This window comes from Mytilus trossulus, chromosome 12 (genome assembly GCF_036588685.1).
Source record: "Mytilus trossulus isolate FHL-02 chromosome 12, PNRI_Mtr1.1.1.hap1, whole genome shotgun sequence".
NCBI classification, from domain to species: Eukaryota; Metazoa; Mollusca; class Bivalvia; order Mytilida; family Mytilidae; genus Mytilus; species Mytilus trossulus.
The window spans coordinates 52,244,506-52,269,492 of record NC_086384.1 but is presented as its reverse complement, the minus strand read 5'-3'; the positions used below and the strand labels follow the sequence as shown (position 1 = coordinate 52,269,492).

Below are 24,987 nucleotides of genomic sequence, written 5' to 3'. Positions count from 1 at the left end.
AGAGAGACGTAATAACCTCAAGTCAGAGAGACTTAATAACCTCAAGTCAGAGAGACTTAATAACCTCAAGTCAGAGAGACTTAATAACCTCAAGTCAGAGAGACGTAATAACCTCAAGTCAGAGAGACGTAATAACCTCAAGTCAGAGAGACGTAATAACCTCAAGTCAGAGAGACTTAATAACCTCAAGTCAGAGAGACGTAATAACCTCAAGTCAGAGAGACGTAATAACCTCAAGTCAGAGAGACGTAATAACCTCAAGTCAGAGAGACGTAATAACCTCAAGTCAGAGAGACGTAATAACCTCAAGTCAGAGAGACGTAATAACCTCAAGTCAGAGAGACGTAATAACCTCAAGTCAGAGAGACGTAATAACCTCAAGTCAGAGAGACGTAATAACCTCAAGTCAGAGAGACGTAATAACCTCAAGTCAGAGAGACGTAATAACCTCAAGTCAGAGAGACGTAATAACCTCAAGTCAGAGAGACTTAATAACCTCAAGTCAGAGAGACTTAAAAACCTCAAGTCAGAGAGACTTAATAACCTCAAGTCAGAGAGACGTAATAACCTCAAGTCAGAGAGACGTAATAACCTCAAGTCAGAGAGACTTAATAACCTCAAGTCAGAGAGACTTAATAACCTCAAGTCAGAGAGACTTAATAACCTCAAGTCAGAGAGACTTAATAACCTCAAGTCAGAGAGACTTAATAACCTCAAGTCAGAGAGACGTAATAACCTCAAGTCAGAGAGACGTAATAACCTCAAGTCAGAGAGACTTAATAACCTCAAGTCAGAGAGACTTAATAACCTCAAGTCAGAGAGACGTAATAACCTCAAGTCAGAGAGACGTAATAACCTCAAGTCAGAGAGACGTAATAACCTCAAGTCAGAGAGACGTAATAACCTCAAGTCAGAGAGACGTAATAACCTCAAGTCAGAGAGACTTAATAACCTCAAGTCAGAGAGACGTAATAACCTCAAGTCAGAGAGACTTAATAACCTCAAGTCAGAGAGACTTAATAACCTCAAGTCAGAGAGACTTAATAACCTCAAGTCAGAGAGACTTAAAAACCTCAAGTCAGAGAGACTTAATAACCTCAAGTCAGAGAGACGTAATAACCTCAAGTCAGAGAGACGTAATAACCTCAAGTCAGAGAGACTTAATAACCTCAAGTCAGAGAGAAGAGAGACGTAATAACCTCAAGTCAGAGAGACTAAACTACCTCAACTTAGAGGGACTTAATAACCTCTAGTTAAAGGGACTAAATATCCTCAAGTCAGAGGGACTAAACTTCCTTAAATTATAAAGACTAAATTATTTCTCAAGTCAGAGGGACTAAAACTATTTCAAGTCAGAGGGACTGAAGTATTTCAATTCAGAGAGATTAAATTACCTCAAGTCAGAGAGACTGAATTACCTCAAGTTAGGGGACTATATAACTTCAAGTCAGAGGGGCTTAATTAACACAATGCAAGTTAGAGGGACTAAACTACCTTAAGTCAAAAAGACTTAGTTAACTCAAGTTACAGGGAATAAATGACCTCAAGTCAGATGGACTAAACTGCTATTATTTGTCTGTTTGTTTTTTTATTTTTAGCCATGGCATTGTCAGTTTATATTCAATTTATAACTTTGACTGTCCCTCTGGTATCTTTCTTCCCTCTATTACCCAAAGTTGGAGGGACTAAATTTCCTCAAGTTACAGGGACTGAATTACCTCAAGTCAGAATGACTAAATAACCCCAAGTTGGAGGGGCTAAATTATCTCAAGTTAGAGGTAATAAGTCAGAGGGACTAAATAACCTCAAGTCAAAGAGACTACAGAAACTCAAGTCAGAGCCAATGTTTAATAATAAATTAAAATATATGCCTCAATAAACTGGAGAAAGAATATGTAATCTATTAAAGTGGAAGGCCAAAATGAAAACATGCTATTAGTCTCAGTTTATATTGAAATTGTAGACTACATTATAACAATTTATAAAATACAGTTTCAGTTTGGATTATTTATTATTTCAACTTATACTTGTAATTTCTTATTTTAATACTCCTAACTAATAATGTTAATTAATTTTCTTTGTAGGCAGAAGGTGATATGATTCTGTCTATTTGCAGTAAAGCAATTCCTGACCTGCTCTCAGATATCATTTTGTTTTCCAGAGTGAAGGAATTTAATTCAGGTAAATGGAGTTGAATTATTGTTTCACCTGCATGACATTTTGGTCCCGGATTTCTTTGTAAGTGTTATAAGTAACTCTTTAAATCCCCAGGATGTTTACCAGTACCGCAAATACTTCTGCATTGATAGCATCAGATAACAGTTTTCATTCATTTTTTGTTATCTCTAGACCCCAGTTAACTCCCAAATTATCTTTGAATATGCAGCAGAAGTTACTGTCTAAGCAAAGGACATCTTATGTTTTGGTGCCTTAAAACGAAGATGTTTTAGTGGATAACAATTGTTTGACCATTTTGATAATGTGTGATTTTAAGGACTTGTTTTGAGGAAAATGGAAACATTTTGATGATTGGACATGTTTGACCCTTTTACATACATGTATATATATGATTACACTGAATACTGTAAATTCAGAAATTATTGTGAGGTTTTAATTATTGGGAATAATGTGACTGGATGAGTATCACAATAATAAGAACTCACATTCTGATATTGAATGCAAATGTATGTATGCATATTTTCATGTAGTCGCAATAATGAATCTTCCATTTACGTCCATTTCTCCAAAATTGCAATAATAAATTAAATGCATGCAATAATTTCTGAATTTATAATACTTAAATCAGACATTAAATTTATTTCAGAAAATGCCCTTACCTTGCTACAAACTTGGATCAAAGAACTTGCAAGACATGGAGAAAAGTCAAGGTTAACTGTTTTTTAATTACTTTTCATAGATAAAAGAGTACAATTGATTTAAGAGTCATAAGGCCAAAGGTCAGGGTCACAGCAGCTATTGTTATGGTCTCTGTTTATTTTGAACCCTACATACATGTACAATTTTAATCTACTTTTTTTGATTGATGAATCAATAGATATCTAATAAAACTCATTTCACATAGTCAACTTTAAAAGGCCCCAAAATGACAAATTCATGTACAAAATAATGAAAGAAACCTACAACCACTGATTTACAGGGTCCTGTCTTGGTAAGGCACATACCGAATGTAGCAGGGTTACACTTGTTGGAAAGCATACAACCCTCACCAAACCTGGGACAGCAGTATAACAGTTCAACATAAAAACTATAGATATCAGTTGAAAAGGACTCAACTTATCAGATCTGTACACAGCAGAAATACATCTAACAAAAACACAGAGTGGAAGTGGCATGGTTCTTATACATCCCACAAAAAAATTACACTCAGTGCAGATCTAAGAGTACGCACAGCTACTACTGACAGCTAGCTAGTTCAGAGCCAATAACAACTTATCAATCAGTACACATCCAACATCCAATCGATTTAGTGTTAAAACGTCATAAACAATCAGAGAAAACCTTAAACAATGTCAAGATACAATTATTGATAGAAGGGAGACATGAATGTACACATGTATAAAAAAAATATTACGTAGCTTGATTTTAATTTACTGATGACAAAATCAATATTACCGTAATACAAATGTAACCAATTTTTTTTTCATTGATCTAATTATAGTGTTGAATTGGTAACCTAATTGAATTATTTAATTAAAGTAGTATGATTAACAATTACACCACTATCTCCTACAGTCCAACAGAAGTGGATGTCAGTTAAAAACCAAAATATTCATAATTTTTCAGTATAACAGACAAGTTAGCATTGACCAATCTATATCTGGTTTTGTGTGATCCAGAAACAGCAGAGAGGACCTTGCTATTGATTCCAAAGGTAACAACTTATTTAATAAAAGTTCTTCTTGTGATATACTTAACTATATAAATCTCAGTATTATGATATAATGATTTTTGTTGAGCTTGCAACTTCTGTGACAGAAAGCTTGACATAAGGAAAGTGATCAACGGTGGAGGTGGCTGCTGTGCATGTTAGCTAACTTCTTGAAAGCTTTATATTTTAGAAACACCTTGATTCATACTTTGTATATAGATAGATGCCTTACATATGAAGTTTTTATCTGTCATATGTCTCATTTTCATGGTTCAGTGGCTACCCAGTACTTGAAAAAAAGAGTTCAATTTTTTTGTGTTTTTAAATTATTTTTTTATTATAAGTAAAAGGATAACTATATTAAGTATGTGCATACCTTGCAAGATCTTCATACCCCTCAGACTGTTTTTATTTTACCTCGACCTCATTTTATGGATCAGTGAACAAGGTTAACTTTTTTGTGGTCAAGTCCATGTAATAGATACTATAAGCAAAAGGTCTATCGGTACTATATTTGGTATATGAAATGACTGTAAGGTGTACATGTCCAACTGGCAGGCGTCATCTCTTGACCTTAATCCTCATTTTAATGGTTCAGTGGTCAAAGTAAAGTTTTTGTGTTTGGCCTTTTTTTCCTAATATTATTAAGTGACGTGCATATGATTAGGTAAAAAAAAAGCTGGACAATTATTTAAGTTGAAATATACTGAAAGTTTGTGATTTCACTCCAATGTATAAAAAGCTTATTGTTTTTAATGAATAAATTTTCTAATTTGTAGGTTGACTTAATGAAAATATGTGTTCAACACAATGAAATTCTTCATGATAATTTCCAGCAGCTGTCTCCCTTGTCACAGGTATTTATAAAGTAAAAATCTGTATAAATCTTTGAAAATGACCTAGAGGACAAGTCGTAATCCAGGTTGACTTTAAAATGCAAGAATTAACAAATATTGTGTATGTATGTAAAATAATTTTGAGAAGGCTTAGAAACAAGTAAAATATTGGGTAGTGCTCTTCAAATGCCTAAGATTTCATAATTAAATAAAAAAAAAGTGTATTGTTCAGCAAGTATAATAAAGTCTACATCAATCATTACTAGCCATCAGTTTTTTATCAAGTTTACAGAAACTGTTTATATTTTTTAAAATAACTATACCTGTTTTTGTTGTAGCTGATGAGAAGATGTTGTCCCAGTGTATTGACACAATCAATGGTGGCTCTGCATGACAAAGGAACCATATCACTTGACTTAGCTATACAGCTTCTTCAGGTATGTTTAGCTTTAAACACACATAAATGTGAGAGGCGCTGGATGTCAAGAGTAGTTTTTCTGTAGTTTTGACCTCATTTGACCCCACTTTGAACAAGAGACTCTTGCTTGTTTTGCTGTCAATTTGCTTAGTTGCATTTGATACCAATTTGGGTATTGGACTCAGACTTCTTTGAAACTGCGTTTAACTGTGTATATTGCTGTGTTTGTTTGTTCTACAGAGGCCTTTGTCAGTCTTGTATTTCTTCTAATTAAAGTTTTATATCATTTGGAGTTAAGTGTGGTGTATATTTTCACTTAACTTGTACACATTTTTATTAATGAGCCAGCTGAAGTTGCCTCCAGTTAGAGATTTTCTCATTGTGTTGAAGACCCATTGTAGGCCTTGTTCTGTTATTTTCTCTCTCTTTGTTCATTATGATTACATCCAAAAGACCAAAAGAAAGAGCAAGCTAGAGAACCTTTGATTGCTGGTAGATAGTCTCCCCATCTGTAATACCACATCTCCTTATTTTCATATAACAATAATATTTGAAATGATTGTATAATTTCCTCATTCAATTTCTTTACTGTAAATTCAGAAATTATTGCATGCATTTATTGTCGAGCCTTCGACTTTTGTCGAAAAAGCGAGACTAAGCGATCCTACATTCCGTCGGCGTCGGCGTCGTCGTCGGCGGCGTCCACAAATATTCACTCTGTGGTTAAAGTTTTTGAAATTTTAATAACTTTCTTAAACTATACTGGATTACTTCCAAACGTTGACAGAAGCTTGTTTATGATCATAAGATAGTATCCAGGAGTAAATTTTGTAAAAATAAAATTCCTTTTTTTCCGTATTTTACATATAGATGGACTTAGTTTTTCTTCAGGGAAACATTATATTCACTCTGTGGTTAAAGTTTTTGAAATTTTAATAACTTTCTTAAACTATACTGGATTACTTCCAAACGTGGACAGAAGCTTGTTTATGATCATAAGATAGTATCCAAATGTTAATTTTGTAAAAATAGAATTCCATTTTTTCCGTATTTTACTTATAAATGGACTTAGTTTTTTCTGCGGGGAAACATTACATTCACTCTGTGGTTCAAGTTTTTAAAATTTTAATAACTTTCTTAAACTATCCTGGGTTTTTACCAAACTTAGACAGAAGCTAGTTTATGATCAAAAGATAATATGCATAAGGAAATTTTGTAAAAAAATAAATCCATTTTTTCTGTATTTTACTTTTAAATGGACTTAGATTTTCTGCCAGGAAATAACATGTTCACTCTGTGGTTAAATTTAAAAAAAAAAAATACTTTCTTTTGCTACTTTTAATTTGTACCAAACTTAGACAGAAGCTTGTTTAAGATCATAAGCTAGTGTTTAGAAGGAAATTTTGATAATATTTTGTACCTGTGTATCTGTATTTTACTTATAAATGGACTAAGTTTTCTTCCAGTTAACATTACATACAGTCTGCAGTTAAAGTTTTTAAACATTTATTAGATTCATAAACTATCCTGGATTTTTACTAAACTTGGACAGAAGCTACTTAAAATCAAAAGATAGTATCAAGAGGAATATTTTTATTGATTTTTTTCCTCATTTTGTTGAGCCTGTGAATTTCAGCAAAAGTAGGCGAGACACTGGGTTCCGCGGAACCCTTACAAATTTTTATCTCTATTTTGTCATGTTGGACTTAAAAGTGATTTCAATTTTTATACGACCGCAAAATTTGAAAATTTTTTCGTCGTATATTGCTATCACGTTGGCGTCGTTGTCCGAATACTTTTAGTTTTCGCACTCTAACTTTAGTAAAAGTGAATAGAAATCTATGAAATTTTAACACAAGGTTTATGACCACAAAAGGAAGGTTGGTATTGATTTTGGAAGTTTTGGTCCCAACATTTTAGGAATTAGGGGCCAAAAAGGGCCCAAATAAGCATTTTTTTGGTTTTCGCACTATAACTTTAGTTAAAGTCAATAGAAATCTATGAAATTTTGACACAAGGTTTATGACCACAAAAGAAAGGTTGAGATTGATTTTGGAAGTTTTGGTTTCAACAGTTTAGGAATAAGGGGCCAAAAAGGGCCCAAATAAGCATTATTCTTGGTTTTCACACCATAACGTTAGTATAAGTAAAAAGAAATCTATGAAATTTAAACACAAGGTTTATGACCATAAAAGGAAGGTTGGTATTGATTTTGGGAGTTTTGGTCCCAACAGTTTAGGAATAAGGGGCCCAAAGAGTCCAAAATTAAACTTTGTTTGATATTAATCAAAATTGAATAATTTGGGTTCTTTGATATGCCGAATCTAACTGTGTATGTAGATTCTTAACTTTTGGTCCCGTTTTCAAATTGGTCTACATTAAGGTCCAAAGGGTCCAAAATTAAACTTAGTTTGATTTTGACAAAAAATTAATCGGTTGGGTTCTTTGATATGCTGAATCTAAAAATGTACTTAGATTCTTGATTTTTGGCCCAGTTTTCAAGTTGGTCCAAATCGGGTTCCAAAATTAAACTTTGTTTGATTTCATCAAAAATTGAATAAATGGGGTTCTTTGATATGCCAAATCTAACTGTGTATGTAGATTCTTCATTTTTGGTCCTGTTTTCATATTGGTCTACATTTAAGTCCAAAGGGTCCAAAATTAAACTTAGTTTGATTTTAACAAAAATTGAAATCTTGGAGTTCTTTGATATGCTGAATCCAAACATGTACAGTTTTCAAGTTGGTCCAAATCAGGATCTAAAATTATTATATTAAGTATTGTGCAATAGCAAGTCTTTTCAATTGCACATTATTGCACAATGGCAAGAAATATCTAATTGCACAATATTGTGAAATAGCAATTTTTTTTTTTTAATTAGAGTTATCTTTCTTTGTCCAGAATAGTAAGCAAGAAATATTTAATTGCACAATATTGTGAAATAGCAATTTTTTTTTTTAATTGGAGTTATCTTTCTTTGTCCAGAATCAACTTAAATCTTTGTTATATATAATATACAATGTATATTCACTTTTTACTACCAACTGATAAATTAAAATAATCTTTACCATACAGTGATAACAAGCAGTTTTTTTACATCTTAATATTTTATGATGTATTTAAATGAGTAGTTATTCTTGCAAACTCCATTAGAAATTTTAATTGAGATTAGTTTTGGAATAAGGGAAAGGGGGATGTGATTAAAAAAATTGGGTTCAATTTTTCTCATTTGAAATTTCTTAAATAAAAAGAAAATTTCTTCAAACATTTTTGAGAGGATTAATATTCAACAGCATAGTGAATTGCTCTAAGAGAAAACAAAAAAATTAAATTCATTAGACCACATTCATTCTGTGTCAGAAACCTATGCTGTGTCAACTATTTAATCACAATCCAAATTTAGAGCTGAATCCAGCTTGAATGTTGTGTCCATACTTGTTGAAATAATGTGAAATGTTCTGATGTCTTAAACTGAGTTTTACCATGCATATTATTGTGCGTCTGTTCGTCCGTTTGCTTCAGGTTAAAGTTTTTGGTCAAGGTAGTTTTTGAAGAAGTTGAAGTCTAATCAACTTGAAACTTAGTACACATGTTCCCTATGATATGATCTTTCTAATTTTAATTTTAAATTAAAGTTTTGACCCTAATTTCACAGTCCACTGAACATAGAAAATGATAAAGCGAGTGGGGCATCCATGTACTTGGGACACATTCTTGTTCTACAATGACTAGAGTTATAGGGGAGGGTTGAGATTTCAAAATACATGTTTAACACAGCCACATTTTTGTGTCTGTCCCATGTCAGGAGCCTCAGGCCTTTTTTAGTCTTGTATGATTTTTAATTTTAGTTTCTTGTGTATAATTTTCAGAGTTTAGTATGACTGAACTAGCAATATATTTGTTTAGGGGCCAGCTGAAGGACTCCTCCAGGTGCATTACTGCAATAATAAAAACAATGCAATAATTTCTAAACTTACAGTGTATCTGTATCTTGTTTTTTTTTTTCTTGTAGGGTACAAGCAGCAGTGAAGAAATGTATAAAAATACTCATGTTAAAGAATACCTGGAACTTTTGTTGAATGGTAAAAATTTGTTTTATATAGAAATAGCAAGTGGTAAAACATGATGAGAACGCAAATTAAGGAATGCATTTAAAAAAAGAATTTTGAGAGACGTGGTGTAGTGGTTAGTGCATCGGACTACTAACACAAAGGTTCCTAGTTCGATTCCCGTTTGGGATGAAAATTTCAGAAACTCAATTTTCGGCTCTCCCTTGACACCATTCGCGAGTATGGTCTTGAGGAAACGATGATAGTCCGTCGGACAGGGACGATAAATGGCTGACCCGTGTTAAGAGAGAGCCATATCTCTTGCACGTTAAAGACACCCTTGTAGATTTCGAAAAAAGAGTAGGCTAATGCCGTTACAAGGCAGCACTCGCACCCGCAAAGTGGAAAGGGATTAATATAAGTTGCAAAACTTGTTTCCCAATCCACTATAAATAAATATGTTTAAACTAAAAAGAATTTTTATTAATATTAATCCTGCAAATACCATGGTGAATTCCTTACAAGAAACACTAGTTTACAAATATTTAGAATTAAGAAAAAATTCATGGAAGCCAATTCAAATTTTATCCTAAGCCTTAGCGGTAAAATTAAGAAACATGTTATAAATATAAATTATTTCGATTTCAATAGGACAAACATAGTCATTTAAAAACTTAAGTGAGGGTGGGTATGCTGTGTGTGGTGTGAATGTTCTATTTTATCCACTGATAAAAGTAAAAAAAAATGTAATAACTCTGTAGCTTGAAGGAATCCTTGGTTTAATAACCGCTATAGCTAGAAGCAAATGCAATTCATTTGTTTTGAATCTCCCAACATTTGCCATTTTTGATGAAATGTTTTTTTCTCGTAAGCTACCTTCACATTCAATGTTGACATTTTGTTACCAAGAAGCCATGTTGACTTGCTGCAATCATATGTAAATGGGCAAAGAATGCAATAGAAACAGAAAAAAACGCACCTACCAACTCAAAAACTTTATTGTATATAATGCAGTATTATCCAAGTTTAGAAAGTAAACACAATGGAATGACCTTCAGCTTTGCCATTTTCATTTGGATGATGTCATATTTTGAAATGACTTTATGGTGCAAAAAATCTTACTGTGATTTCGAATATTTTAATTTATTTTGATTTTGTACATTTTCCCAATCTCTTACGCATTTTTTTCTTTTGTAAAGTCTCAGAAAAAGAATAAGTTTCTTAAGGGTGCAAATAGGTTATGCTACATGTTGGTTTATGTGGGAGGTATATTTTTACAGCCTTTTTTACGCACATCTCTGAGTCTGCGCTTATTACATATATATGGTGAATTTTATCACAGTGTTGTGTACAAAGTAAAAGAAGCATGTCATAGTAAAAATTTGTATTACCTAAAAACTACCAACAGACATGCAGTAACGAAATGGGAAGAACTCATCTGTTGTGTACAACTCACTTTACTAGATAAAACATCTAATTTTTTCTCATTCTCACAAATAGCATCAAAGTTAAATTTTATTTTGTAGATACACAAAGAAGATACATTTTTGAAGAGGCTGTTGTAAGTATGACCAAGTTAGTTGTAATAAGTTGAGCACCTCCCCCTGAAAAAACGCCTTGAATGAATGCCTGCTTAGAATGTCAAAGCTAGTATGAAATGATGTTATTTACTTTGGTGATTTTTGTGCTTGTTATTCCCTGTTGTGAAAGTCAAAGAGGACTTTAGATTTGCACTGTGATTGCCTTTTGTTTATGCTTCTATCTGTCCATCTATCTATCAATCAGACAAGAGGAGCATAAATAAATATTGCAAAACAATTTTTTTTTTTAACTACATGTATTATACTTTTTTTTCAGATAAAGTAAATTAAATATTTTGGAAATAGGAATACAAATGTATACACTGCATGTAAATTTAAAAAATGGCTTTCCTTATGATCTAGTTCTTAAAAATGTTATTAAAATTCATGAGCCCATTCATGTCTATCACTTAGTTTTATTGAATATTATTATTTTTATCTGGAATTGTTGATGTATAATTGCAATAAAAAAAATCCTTCTTAATTGTCCACTTACCTGCTATCTTGATATCTATAATAAAACCATCAAATATTATTTATTCTAGGTTTTGTTGAGTGAAATGTATATCAAAAGACTGGCTGATTACAAATCTGTGATATCAAAGAAAAGAACAGCCCCTCAAGTATTACAGTTGGTAAGTACACATGTTATGAACAGCTTTTGACCTGTCCCAAGTCAGGAACCTCTAGTCATTGTTAGTCTGGTGTTTGTTTTCAATTTTGTTTTATTTGTAATTTGGAGTTCACTGTGGCATCCATTTCACTGAACTAGTGTAATAGTTTATTGGCCTGTTCAAGCTCATCTCAAAGAGCAGGATTTTCTGGCTGTGTTGCAGATCCCTTTGTTGTCCTCGGCTGTTTTCTGCTCTTTAGTCGATTGTTGTCTCTTTAACACTTTCACAGTTTTTATTCTCTCTTCTATATAAATGTTTACAAAAATGAGTTACCCAGCAATAATCATGGATCCGCAATTATATAATTATTTACTATTTAGCATAAAACCTTATTTTCATGAAAGCAATTTAAAATAAAAATATGATTTCTACTGTAAATCAAGAAGTTTTCACTTTGGCTTTGCTTAAAATGATATTGATTTTTGTGCCCTATTTATGGGCATTATGTTTTCTGGTCTGTGCATCTGTTCGTTTGTCCATTTGTCCATCTTCATGCTTCAGGTTAAAGTTTTTGGTCGATGTAGTTTTTGATAAAGTTGAAGTCCAATCAACTTGAAACTTATTTCACATGTTCCCTATGATATGATCTGTCTAATTTTAATGCCAAATTAGAATTTTACCCCATATTCACGGTCCACTGACCATTATAAATGTTAGCGTGGAAGGGGCATCTGTATATTAGAGACACATTTTTGTTTTTTAATAGTGGGAGGAAACATTTTTGTTTTAGAAAAGGATTCATTTATTAATTGGAATTACTTTGAGAGCTTGTTTCAGTAACCCTGAATACTCTCCAAACAGTTCCTTGTGTCTTTTGTCTTACAGTTGGTTGCTTTTAGTGCTACATTGTCATCTGATTAGTCACGCCATTTCTGAACCAATTTTACAATTTATTCCTATGTTGTACTGTTACACCACTGTCCCAGGTTAGAGGACAGTTATATGTCTACTGCTGCACATTTCTACTAAGTATTGTTAGTGAAAAGGGGCAGTTTCAAGAAGACTTAATAACCATATAGACTTAAAAAATATCATCCATAATGCTTTTTTCAGAAAATAAAAATAGCTGCAGATAATAATTGACTTAATGTATCTGATATTTCAGCCTGCTGATGAGGGCCATTTTGGAAGAAGATACAGTTGGTTGGATTGCTTACCTCCCTTCAAAGGACCTGAAGATATGAAAAAGCCATGTCAGTATATTTTACGTGCCAGTCCTACAACAGCTCGGAAAAATGCTTCAAAGATCAAGCAGCATGCTGTTACCCATGATCATTGTAACTGTGGTTTGTGTTTTGAAGATCTTCTAAAATTACAGGTAATTAGTAAAATATAGTAATGGCTAATGGGTACTAACAACAATGACAACAAAATATTAGTTTGTGAAAAGGTAAGTTAAGGTATAACAAAGACAATGACAATTGGTCTGCAGTTGCATTAGCGTTGGTTAATCTTGTTTTCATGAGGTCTCTTGTCTCCTCCTTAGTTTAAATGATATGGTTTGTGGTTAGGTCAGTTTAAGGGGAACACATAGTGATTTGGTATGCAGTTGTATAAGAAATCTCACATCTCATTTCCATGGAGATTATTGGCCACACCCCCTTTGTCTAGTCTTAATTTATGTCAATAACTAAGATGAATTGGTTTATCTTGCTAACACTTATATACATATATTTGATCTTTTTCAGAGTTTGTTATGTTTTCCTAAAGCAAGTGAGAGTTTATTGAACAGAGTATTAGAGTTGTTGGATCAAGACAATCTGGTTCCTGGTCAGGATTCTATACTGATACTGGTACTGTTAAAAAATAACAAGCAGAGGGCAACAGATATTGTGGTTCAGAAATATCCTAGTGTTATATTAGAGTTTGGGAAATGTGTAATGAGTTCTGACAGGGAACAGGTAAGATTTCTTAAAACATTTATTATACTCATAAAGTAGGCGAGACACTAGGATATGCGGAACCCTTAAAAAACTTTGATATAAACAATTCTTAAAGATTTTTATTTAATTCCCCTTAACCTTCTGATTTATGATATTTTTGTTCTTTTGAAAATTTAGTCATTTTTATAGATTCTCATCAGATTGTTGTCGTTTACCTTGCAGAGAAAAATAGTTTTAGACAGTGTATACACAGCTCTCCAACAACAGATTGGAAAACCAGATGACAATGAACCAGTTTATCTTCAATCATTGAAAAGTGAGTAGCATTATTTACACATCACACACTTAATTTCAGACATAACTATAACTCTATTATTTAATTTTGGATGGAACATGCCTTCTGATTGGCTGACAGTGTTTATCTATCAGCTCATAGGAATGCTTTTTCATGATTTAACCGGCTTAAAATGTAATAATCAGTTTGTACCATATTTGTTATGTTATTTCTTCATTGAGAGAAAAGATATTACGGTCATTCCTTATTCCTTAAATAACAATAACAACAATGATGTTTTTAGTGGAAGAAGACGTCAAGTCTTCTGAAGACTTAAGGGGCCGACCCTTGGCATTGAGTCTCTGTATGCCGCATTCATTTCGTATATTACAATTTCAAAACAACTTAGATTCCTGACACCGATTTTTACACATGATTAGGCATCTGAATCATTTAATTTGTAAATTATGATTGTAAAACAATCACTATCGTAAATATGACCCTTTTATTTATGTAAATTATTAGATTTCATCTCATCCACATGAAGGTTATTTGTTTACTTGTAACTGTAGATATTTGTATTACGCATGCGTGAATTTGGTATCGGGACAACTCGCCCTGTTTACAAGTTCGCCCTTGAAGTTACGAATTTGCAATCCTGCAGACAAGAAGATTTTATTTTTATATAAATAAAAAGGATATATAAATTGTCTTTATTCATGGTTTTCCTTTGTCATGTGGATTAGATGCCCTTCGTAATACCATACATGTGAACCTCCCGGCGGGAGAACAAAACTCCCGTTTTCAGGGGTCTCCTCCCGTCCTCTCGTTTAGGAGAAAAAACTCCTGTGTATGAAATATTTCATGAATGAAAATTTTCAGACGCCATATTTAATCATTTCTTACTACTGCACGGGTCTAATTGACACCTGTGTTAAATTTTACCTGAACATCAAAGAAGATGAATAATTATATGGCTTCACTTGACAGCTTGGGTGTCAAACATACTGGTAATCAACGATGTTTACCTCCGGCTAACTGCCGTTGTGTTATCAAAACGATGTGTATTGGGAATATTGAAATACTTTTTTGTTACTTCCCTTTGTTTTAGCCTGTTTTCAGTTATTTTGCTTTTAAAAATGTAAATTGTAAAAATACTATAAATGATTAACATTTTAATCAATTAATCATAAAATAATGTTAATTAAATGAATTTAAATGATTTTGGACAAATAAAAAAATAAAAATTTATAAATTATTTTAGCAATCTAGACCTCCTTTCAAGGATTACATTAAAGTTTATATAATACATTTGTTTTTTATTGATTAGAAGTGAACACACAATATGTGCAACTAGACTACAAAAAGGTCTAGCAGTCAAATTTATTCCTAGTAAAATTTTGAAATTTAAATCTGTAAATGTTAGTTTATATTAGATTTTATTGTGTAAGCTAAGAACTAGCAAGACATTTTACACGGTTTTTAAGTCTTTTTAAGCTTTCTACAAATATGACTTTCATAATGCTTAAAATCCATGCAGTACTAGTGTTAGTGTATGTTATTTTTTTAATTAATTTACGATGTTGCAAATAAACATGTGGAGCTTATTTCTTTCTTATTTGTCTAAACATTTACAAATGATACGGAGATGGAGACATGAACAAAAATATATACAGATAAGATATATAAATATAATGATTCATTTGCAAGCAGTGAACAATCATTTGTCAAAAACAAAACAAAACAAGAAACAGATTCTTCTTATTATTTTATTTTATTCAAATAGAGGCAATAAGGGAACTATAAACATTACAATTTCTACATCATTTGGTTACATTTACGACAAAATTTATGTCGATTAAAAAACATGATGTTTTGACCATTCAGTACTTAATAGATGCATAGTTCTTGGGGAAGTTTTATCAAATAATATGAATATAAATGACTTTTTTTGTGCTCATTTTTTACAGTGGGTTGTGATGATCTTCCAGTTAGGTTACCCTCATTTGGAGTGTTGTTCCCAACCTGTTAAAGGTCCATCTTTGTGCATTATTCGAAATTGGAAATTTCAACAAGCATCTAATATTCTTAATCTGGAAAATAAACCCTGGTCTGCTAGCTTCATGTATATTTTTTCTACCGATTTAATATATAACTAGAATCATGCAAACAGACTTAAGGAAAAGGCATGTAAGTTCATCATACAAATATGACACTTTTTCTAGACAATCCAGATCTTGCAAAATACGTCGCTAAAATTGTAACCTTTAAAATTGTTGTTGTGCAGTAAAAACCCATATGGGAACTTTCAAAAGTTAGCGGGTATGTAACAACTATTTTTATGCTCCATTTATGGGCAATATGTTTTCTAGTCTGTCCGTCCGTCCTGCTTCTGGTTATAAAGTTTATGGTCGAGGTAGTTTTTGATGAAGTTGAAATCTAATCAACTTGAAACTTAGTACACATGTGTTCCTCTTGATATGATCTTCTTAATTTTACTGCCAAATTAAAGATTTTACCTAATTTTCATAGTCAACTGAACATAGAAAGAGATTGTACGGATGGGAAATCCATGTACTTATGACCTTTTCTTGTTTGAAGAAAAAAATACATTTTAACAATAATGGAACAAAGCAGCCTGGGTAAGTGGGGCTGCTTTTATGGTAATTCAAGTTACTTTTTATTCACCTTCTTCCACTTCAGAGCTATCAGCTCTTTGATTATGCACACTGGCGAATTAGGCATATGGAAAGATTTTTAAAAGAAGATTTCATCTTAAAAAATTCTAACAAAAAATCTTTTTTTTTATTCCTTTATCCAGATTAACCCTACTGTAATTTGACACCACCATTAAATCAATATTGTCATAGAGACACTTTTGTATTAATCATGATATACTGCACTATATTGCATACCTGCAAACTTTTCAAAATGCCCATGGGGGTTTTACGTGCACAATGGCTCTTATAGTCCTAAAAACCTTCTTCAAGGGTGCCTTCAAATATATAATGTTGTTTTCTGGCTTCTTCATAATTGTTCAAGCCTAAGCCATTGTAAAATTGATTGTTTTGTTTAAAATTGTGAACACAATTGCTCTTTCAAAATTTTCATTTGGGAGCCTCCATTGGGGAACCTCCCCCCCTGCAAATAGTGATATTGTGTGACTTTGTGTCTAAAATTTATTCTTTAAAGTTAGATCTGTGAAATGAATATGATCAAAATTAAGAAACTCTTTATATAGTAATGATGATTGAGGACCTAGTGAAAAATGCAGATAAAGACTGAAGATATTACTAATTTATTTTGATTATTACTAAACTTCTGCCATTTTTTTATTTTTAGATATACTTGACTTCCTAGCAAAAACAACAGGACCAGAAGAATTTTTAAATTTGTTACCTGACAATGGAAATTTTCTATTTTTTCTACCATACATATCCATGAACTGTGAAAAACAAAAACAGAACAATTTAATACAAGTAATAAAGAACAAAGGCCGGCAACTCCAATCAACTACATCATAGCAAAATAATTAGTCAGGTTACATCAGTTTCACGTAGATCAGGTGCTAAACAACCATCTTGGACAACACAATAGCAGAACACAATCCGTCTAGATTCGTCATCAAATATGCAAATTTTGAGACAGGGATGCAATTCATTTGTTAGAAGTTTGATTTGGATGATTTATTTTATCTTATGATTTCTATTGTTTTAACAAATATATATTATTTATATTATTTTCTGTTCGATTTAAATTATTCATAAGGTACCAGTCTTGTATTACAACTCCAGTTTCCGTTGCATGTCAAAACATGGAGGGAAACAAAATAGTGCATTTTTTTCTGAATTTTTTTCTGAACTCAATTTTTTCTGTTTGATTATAGGTTTATGCTGAATTGAAACATATATATAGACTCTAAAAAAAATCTTTCATCTTTTGGGGATATCAATCCAGGAAAGTGGAAGGATATCAAGTTTACTGGAAGTGGCCTAGTAAAAATAGCAAATATAGAGTAGAAAAAAAATGTTTTGACTTCAGGATTGCGTATGTTTTATTCTTCGTGGCAACACCCCCTTTTTTTTCGATTAAATCACAATTTCACATTAGTACATACATGATATGAACATGAAATATTTTTTCTATGTAGCATTTTTTATTTTTTTATTTTCAAAGATCAGCTGTTTTGCATGTAAGCCTATGGAGCAGTCAATTACAAGACTGCAACCTTAACTAAGCCATACAAGGGGAGGTTACTCAGAAAACTAAATATTATTAAATGTTGTACTGTGGATTTATTTTTCATCATTGAATATCAATTTTCTTGGGTAACTTAAACCACAAATGTTTGAATTTAATGAAGAATAATGCATAGAAAATGGTAGGTATGTAGTCGGATGTTTATTTCTGGTTAGAGTGGAGATCCCATATTCGCCGGGGAAACAATTTCGCCGTTTAATGATTTTGAGGTGTAAAAACTTCAAAAGATGGCTAAAATGGAAGAAATATGCTGGTAAATTATATTTTTGCAAAAAAAATGATTATTTTTTAAACTTAGACAAAATTTCGCCACTAACTGCAAAGGACTGAAAAACAGACAACGATTTGAAGCCAATTTCTGGAATGAAATACATGATTTCAAAGAAGCATTTCTTAGTAAATCTTTGACTTGATTGCCATAAATTTCAGTTCTTTAAATCCTTGAAATGTATGCTATTCATCTATAATAAAATTGACTTATTAAATATTTTTTAAAGCTGCAGTATTTTGGTTTTAAATAGATATGTAAAAAGGGAGAATATGTGACCCCCTTTGACAAAACATCAGGACATTTCAAATAGCCTTTAATCTTACTTTTCAAGGATTTTTTTTCAAAGAAACACGTTTTCCAGCTAAGAATATTTTGCTTTTGATGTTATCTTCATATTGAAATATCAGTATACTTTAAAAACATAAAGACCTACACAAAAATAGCCGTAAACTTGGAAAATTACGGCGAAAATGAGCACACCACTCTATTTAGTTCAATTAGAGTAAATTGTTGACTTCCAAAAACAAGGTAACAATGAAAGTGTTTTTGAAACAAAATATAAGAATTTTGATTAGATGAATTATAAAATCTGTAGAATGACTGTAAGAAATTACTTTTTAAATTGATTAAAAACGTTCAGTGAAGATAGCTGCAAGTTATAAATTACCATGTCTTAAAAGAGGGACAAAAGATACCAAAGGGACATTCAAACTCATAAATCTAAAATAAACTGACAATTCCATGGCCCAAAATGAAAAAGACAAAAAGACAAACAATAGTACAAATGACACAACATAGAAAACAACATGAACCCCACCAAAAACTAGGGTTGATCTCAGGTGCTCCAGAAGGGTAATCAGATCCTGCTCCACATGTGGCACCTTTCGTGTTGCTCATGTGATAAAAAATCCGGTAAATAGTCTAATTCGGTAAGTCACATTCATGAAAGGGAAGGGGATTGTAGATACGAAGTAAGTTAATTTGGTTTATTTGTGATTAAAACATCAAAAGGATTAGGTACTGACATTACCTGTAGGTAATACCATATATCATAGGAATTATAAATTTTACACTGATGACTTAAAAAAAAAGAGCTATTGACAAACTTTTGAAAAGGTAGCTCAAGTACGAATTGTTTTTCAAATATAATGTTCATATATTGCTGTTTTGGGGTAAAGATATCATGAAATGCTGCTAACGAGACGCTAATAAAAAAATTCAATCCTCAGAGGCGGATTAAGGGAGGGGGGCAGGGGGCCTGGTCCCCCCCTTTTTGGGAAAAAATTTGGTTGCTTATATAGGGAATCTCTGAAGTGTGGCTGGAGCGAGCCCCCTCTTTGGTCAGTCAGTGGGCCTCCCACTTATGAAAATTTCTGGATCCGCCACTGATCCTGGTATCTATGATGAGCTTATTTGAAACCTTGCTATACTGAATTGATATCTATATTTTACAAGGTTGATCTCTGCCTGATACTTCAAACAAAATGGTGCAGTGAAGACTGAAGTGATCATTACTTTGATCCCATTCAGTCAAAGAATTTATAAATGATATGTTATACTTTATTATCTGTTTATGAATCTGTTATAGAAATAGTTTCAACTCCAATCATGAACACAGGAAATTAAATTTCAACGTGCCAAATTTCAATGCTATGTTTTATTTCATAATTTAAAAACATTGAAAAATCTAAGTTATCTTCACCTTTCAGTGCTAACAAGCACTTTGAGTCTTCATTTAATTCTGGATAAAACATTTTTTTTTGTTATAAGATTTTAAAAGGTAGATGGAGGACAAAATTTTTATTCTATGATAAATTGTCGTTTATGTATATCTATCTTTGAAAGAAACTTCCTTTTCAAAATGAAATTTTTCTGAAAAATAATGTGGAAATATTTAAATTTTCTTTTTGTGTAGTCGCGCACAATAAAACATGTGAGACTAAGGCCGTGTTCACACCAAACGCTGTGTACAGTAAACATGTTTACATTTGGTTTAATGTAATGCACACTAGTTTCACATTAAATTTGTTCACATCTATACATCTTGTTTAGCTACCTGTACTGTGTACATAAGTTTTGTTCACACTTGTAAACTATATGTCATTTAAATGTTCAGTACGTAGAACAGATTTCAAATTTTCGAACAACTTTTCTAGCAGTTAGGTAACAACCAATTGACTTTAAAAAAGGGGGGTGATTTTACCACAATTTGAAAAAAAAACAGATGATTAGAATGAACAAATATTCTGAATCCAAAGTTTGTCCATACATTGTAGTGTCAAATATTGAATTGGTACCATAGAAAAAATAAATAGATAAAACTTTTGCGCGAGAAAAAATTCCGACTCAGACCCCACCCCCCTTATTTTGAAATAAAGTGTTTGTGTAAAGCAAAATTATATCCGGGTGAAATTTGACCCGGAGGAAAAAATGTCACAGTAGTTGTTGTTATTTTTTTATCCGGAGGAAAATACTTCCCTGGGATATTTTTTCCTTTACCGTGAAATTCTATCTGGGTAGTTAACTTATTGAAAAGTTATTAGAAAAAAACTTATCCTTTACAAATACTATGAAATAATAATCGTGTATTTGAATTAAACCAATTTTGTAAAAAAAAAATGTATTATAATGGGAATTATTTCACACATTATCATTGAAAAAATTTCCTAAATATCATTCTTTTAAAAAGAACATTAAACATAAGAAAGAAAACCAGAAATAATTTGAAAGATCGTAATTGTAAAATAATATCATGATTAAATAATGTAAATGAAATACATGTAAAAGTGAGTTGTTTTCAGATCTCAGTACAAATCTAAATTAAAACGTAAAGGTAGAAATATAGTTGCATTACTACTGTTAACAGTAATGGAAGAATTTGATTATGATAATATTTTTAACTATATAAATAGTCTGGGGACAAAGATGTTACCGTTGATTATATGGAAATCAGATAAATTATAGCATAACAATATATTGGAAAAGAAGTAATTTAAACAGCTGGATAGTATTTACCTGTGAAATTTTATCTGTCTTATTAAAAATTCATGTTGTTTTAGTCATCTTGTTATATAAATGAATATATAAAAAATAAGATTCAAGGAAAAATTTCACTATGAAATAGATTCAGGAATATACTATATTAATATCTTTAAAATATAAATTGCTCATAATTACCTCCCTTTGATAAATTATGCAAATTTGTTCTACCTTTATGAAACATTTTATAATCAAAGTCAGGTATATATTGATTGCGAGTAACCTACATACTAATTAATGGGACTATATTTCACAAGGTTCTGTGAAATATGATACGGCTAATATATACCGGTACATACTATCCGCATAACACAGATAGATTTTCACTCCTCTGGAAAAATTCTACCTGTGAAATACCATGCCTGGAAAAAATTTACCGTGACAAATTATCCTCAGGATAAAATATCACTGAGGAAGAAATAAACCGTTACATTTGCTCCTTTAAGAAAGTCATTTTGGATGATTTTCAGTAGTTTAAAGATGTCTCGATTACGCATTAAAAACAAAGGCTGCATCAGCTTGCTTACAAACCAGACGAAGAAATAGAATTGAGACGTTAAGGATCACTACATTTCTATCTTTTCTGTTTGTTGCAATTGGTATTTTTTCTCCAAAGAGTATTTAGCAAAAGGAGGGTGTTATGGGTTTTTTTCTAACTGTATTTTAACGGACTTGAGATACTGCACAGTGCACACATAAACAATTAGCAACACCATTTTCACTAATGCATTTATGAGTGAATCGTTGTTTGAGTAAAGACCAGTGGCAAATATTTCTGTCAGTGTGTACGTCCAGTCGATTCGGGAAGACTTTTTCAAATGAATTATGTGTTCGGCAATGATGATGGATGAGTCTTGTCTGTCTCGATAAGAGGTTAATGAGGCTACGTATAGTGATTTTATAACAAATTAATATATCAAGTTTAGACAAATATTTCTGCAAGAACTTTATTAATAAGTGTTGTAAGTATCAATTTTATATAAAAATCGCTTCTTTTTGAAATATACATGGGCAAATCAAATTCTGAATGCCTTGTTTTTGTGTACACTTAACCTACACAAGGCCTAACTCGACTATCGACTGCGTGTAGACAAAACATGATTTACACTACATGTAAACATTGAGTTTTATCAATGAGAACGTAATTATGTTTAGTTTATGTGTGAGTTACACTAACACAACACCGAGTTTAGGTCAATGTGAACACGGCCTAACACATACTGTGTCTGATGGAATCAATAATGTACATGTATAATTTTGTGCTTAGGTTAGTTTGTTGGGAACCACTATAGTGGTAGATCAATGATATTTGGTATACTGTTGTATACAAATTGACACATCATTTGAAGATTATTTGACCCTGCCACCTTAGTTATGATCTACTGACATTGAATATTTGCTTAGTTTTCATATACAAAATGTATTAGTAATTTGTAATTATTTCAGTTTATGGGGAACCACTGGTGATAAGTCAGTGATGTTTTGTATGCAGTTGTGTTAGTATTGGCACATCTATGGAGATGATTTGGTCCCACCCTCTCTCTCAGGGGTTATTGACTTGAAACTATTTTTTTTACATATATTAGTTTGTGATTAGGTAAGTTTATTGGGAACCGCTAGTTGAAGGATAATGGTATTTGGTTTGTTATGCAGTTGTATTAGTATTGGCACATTTAATTTTTATGAATATTATTTGGTCCAGTCCTACCTTTTCAGTGATGGTATACATATTAAAATATTGTCATTTCAATTTCAACATTTGATTTAACCCAATGAGGATACCCTCTGATGGAATCATTCAGTTTTATCTTTATATTAAAAGATAATCTCATCATAAATTAAAATATAAAGGCAATAGTAGTATACCGCTGTTCAATAGTTATAAATTGATTTAACTGAAACAAATCCGGGTCACAAACCAAAACTATAAGAGGAAACAAATCGAAATCGAAACAACAGAAACACGGAACTAGATATAAATTGTGTAAACCAATATTGAACTGTTATTTCTCTTTAATAGCAAAGAAGTAAAATTAATTACTGTGTCGGTGTCCAAAATATGTGGACAGTCAGTGTAAAAACATGTTCATACATATTTTTTTTTATACTTCAAGTGTGAATACGAACACAAGTTAAACATTAACATAACCATGATAACATGATAAGGCAAATAGCAACGTACTTGTTGATGCAATACAAAAAATAAAATTGAGAATGGAAATGGGGAATGTGTCAAAGAGACAACAACCCGACCAAATAAAAAAACAACAGCAGAAGGTCACCAACAGGTCTTCAATGTAGCGAGAAATTCCCGCACCCGGAGGCGTCCTTCAGCTGGCCCCTAAACAAATATATACTAGTTCAGTGATAATGAACGCCATACTAATTTTCAAATTGTACACAAGAAACTAAAATTAAAATAATACAAGACTAACAAAGACCAGAGGCTCCTGACTTGGGACAGGCGCAAAAATGCGGCGGGGTTAAACATGTTTGTGAGATCTCAACCCTCCCCCTTTACCTCTTACCAATGTAGAAAAGTAAACGCATAACAATACGCACATTAAAATTCAGTTCAAGAGAAGTCAGAGTCTGATGTCAGAAGATGTAACCAAAGAAAATAAACAAAATGACAATAATACATAAATAACAACAGACTACTAGCAGTTAACTGACATGCCAGCTCCAGACTTCAATTAAACTGACTGAAAGATTATGATTTCATCATATGAACATCAGGCACAATCCTTCCCGTTAGGGGTTTAGTATCATACCATCATAACATATATGAGAAGAACATAACCCGTTTCATGCCAACAACTGTTTTTAGAATAAATGTGTTAAGTTCCGACGCAAAGACCTTATCAGTGACTCAATATTAACGCCAAAATATGCAATCTTAAATGACTTAACAACAGTATCGCAAATATATCCCTTCTTAATAAGTCTATTCAAAGGTTTTGTAAGTTTCTGAGGTGCATATAATACTGACACTTTTGTGCTTTATAAAGAATATTTCCATAAAAAATTGGATGTGAAATACCTGAACGTAGAAGAAGTCTGCATGTTGAGCTATATTTACGAATGATGTCTTTATACCGATGATACAATTTAGTAAATGTTTTGACTAGTTTGTGATATCGAAAACCCTGGTGTAATAATTTTTCAGTAATACATAAATTTCTCTTGTTAAAATCTAAAACATTGTTACATACACGAGCGAATCGTACAAGTTGAGATATATAAACACCGTAAGATGGTGACAAGGGAACGTCACCATATAAAAACGGAAAATTAACGATAGGAAATGAAAATTCATCCCTTTTATCATAAATTTTAGTATTCACCTTTCCGTTAGTGATATAGATATCAAGATCGAGGAAAGGGCAGTGGTCATTGTTAGTATTAGCTTTATTTAAAGTAAGTTAAAAACACATATCTACATTTGATATAGTTGTTAAACCTTTCTAAATTATTAAGTGAATATACTGTCAAATACAAAAAAAAGCCTGGAAATGAAAACGAGTTAAGGACAAAAGATACCTTCTCATAACTGTTATTCAAATTGATAATGTATACCTAAAGAAATTGTTATTGTTTAACCTGATAAAGATATAAATTATCTGAATCATAAAACACAAGCAGCTTAAGTGCCTTGTCGTAATAAAGATCACTTATATGTTTCGAATCTTCTAAAGTCAATACGACGTCAAGCGATTTTCCATCTGATGACAATAACAAAATGTGACCTTTAATGCCTACAAATAATTGACCATCTTCGTATGTTGCAATGGATTCAATATAGCACGGTTTG

The 24,987-nt window shown here is 31.9% G+C and overlaps 1 protein-coding gene across 1 annotated transcript in view; it reads left to right on the top strand.

The window, feature by feature from the left end:
- The window catches only part of LOC134692568 (BLOC-2 complex member HPS3-like), a 28,977-nt gene extending 11,710 nt beyond the window's left edge, over positions 1-17,267 (top strand). Inside the window, exons 11-22 of the mRNA XM_063553025.1 lie at positions 2,085-2,181; positions 2,807-2,888; positions 3,805-3,892; positions 4,669-4,746; positions 5,064-5,162; positions 9,156-9,225; positions 10,719-10,753; positions 11,318-11,407; positions 12,552-12,764; positions 13,135-13,347; positions 13,552-13,645; positions 16,946-17,267. Coding sequence (XP_063409095.1) covers positions 2,085-2,181; positions 2,807-2,888; positions 3,805-3,892; positions 4,669-4,746; positions 5,064-5,162; positions 9,156-9,225; positions 10,719-10,753; positions 11,318-11,407; positions 12,552-12,764; positions 13,135-13,347; positions 13,552-13,645; positions 16,946-17,127 — 1,341 coding nt within the window. The 3' untranslated portion in view covers positions 17,128-17,267. The remainder of the gene's footprint in view (positions 1-2,084; positions 2,182-2,806; positions 2,889-3,804; positions 3,893-4,668; positions 4,747-5,063; positions 5,163-9,155; positions 9,226-10,718; positions 10,754-11,317; positions 11,408-12,551; positions 12,765-13,134; positions 13,348-13,551; positions 13,646-16,945) is intronic.
- The last annotated feature ends 7,720 nt before the right edge of the window (positions 17,268-24,987 follow it).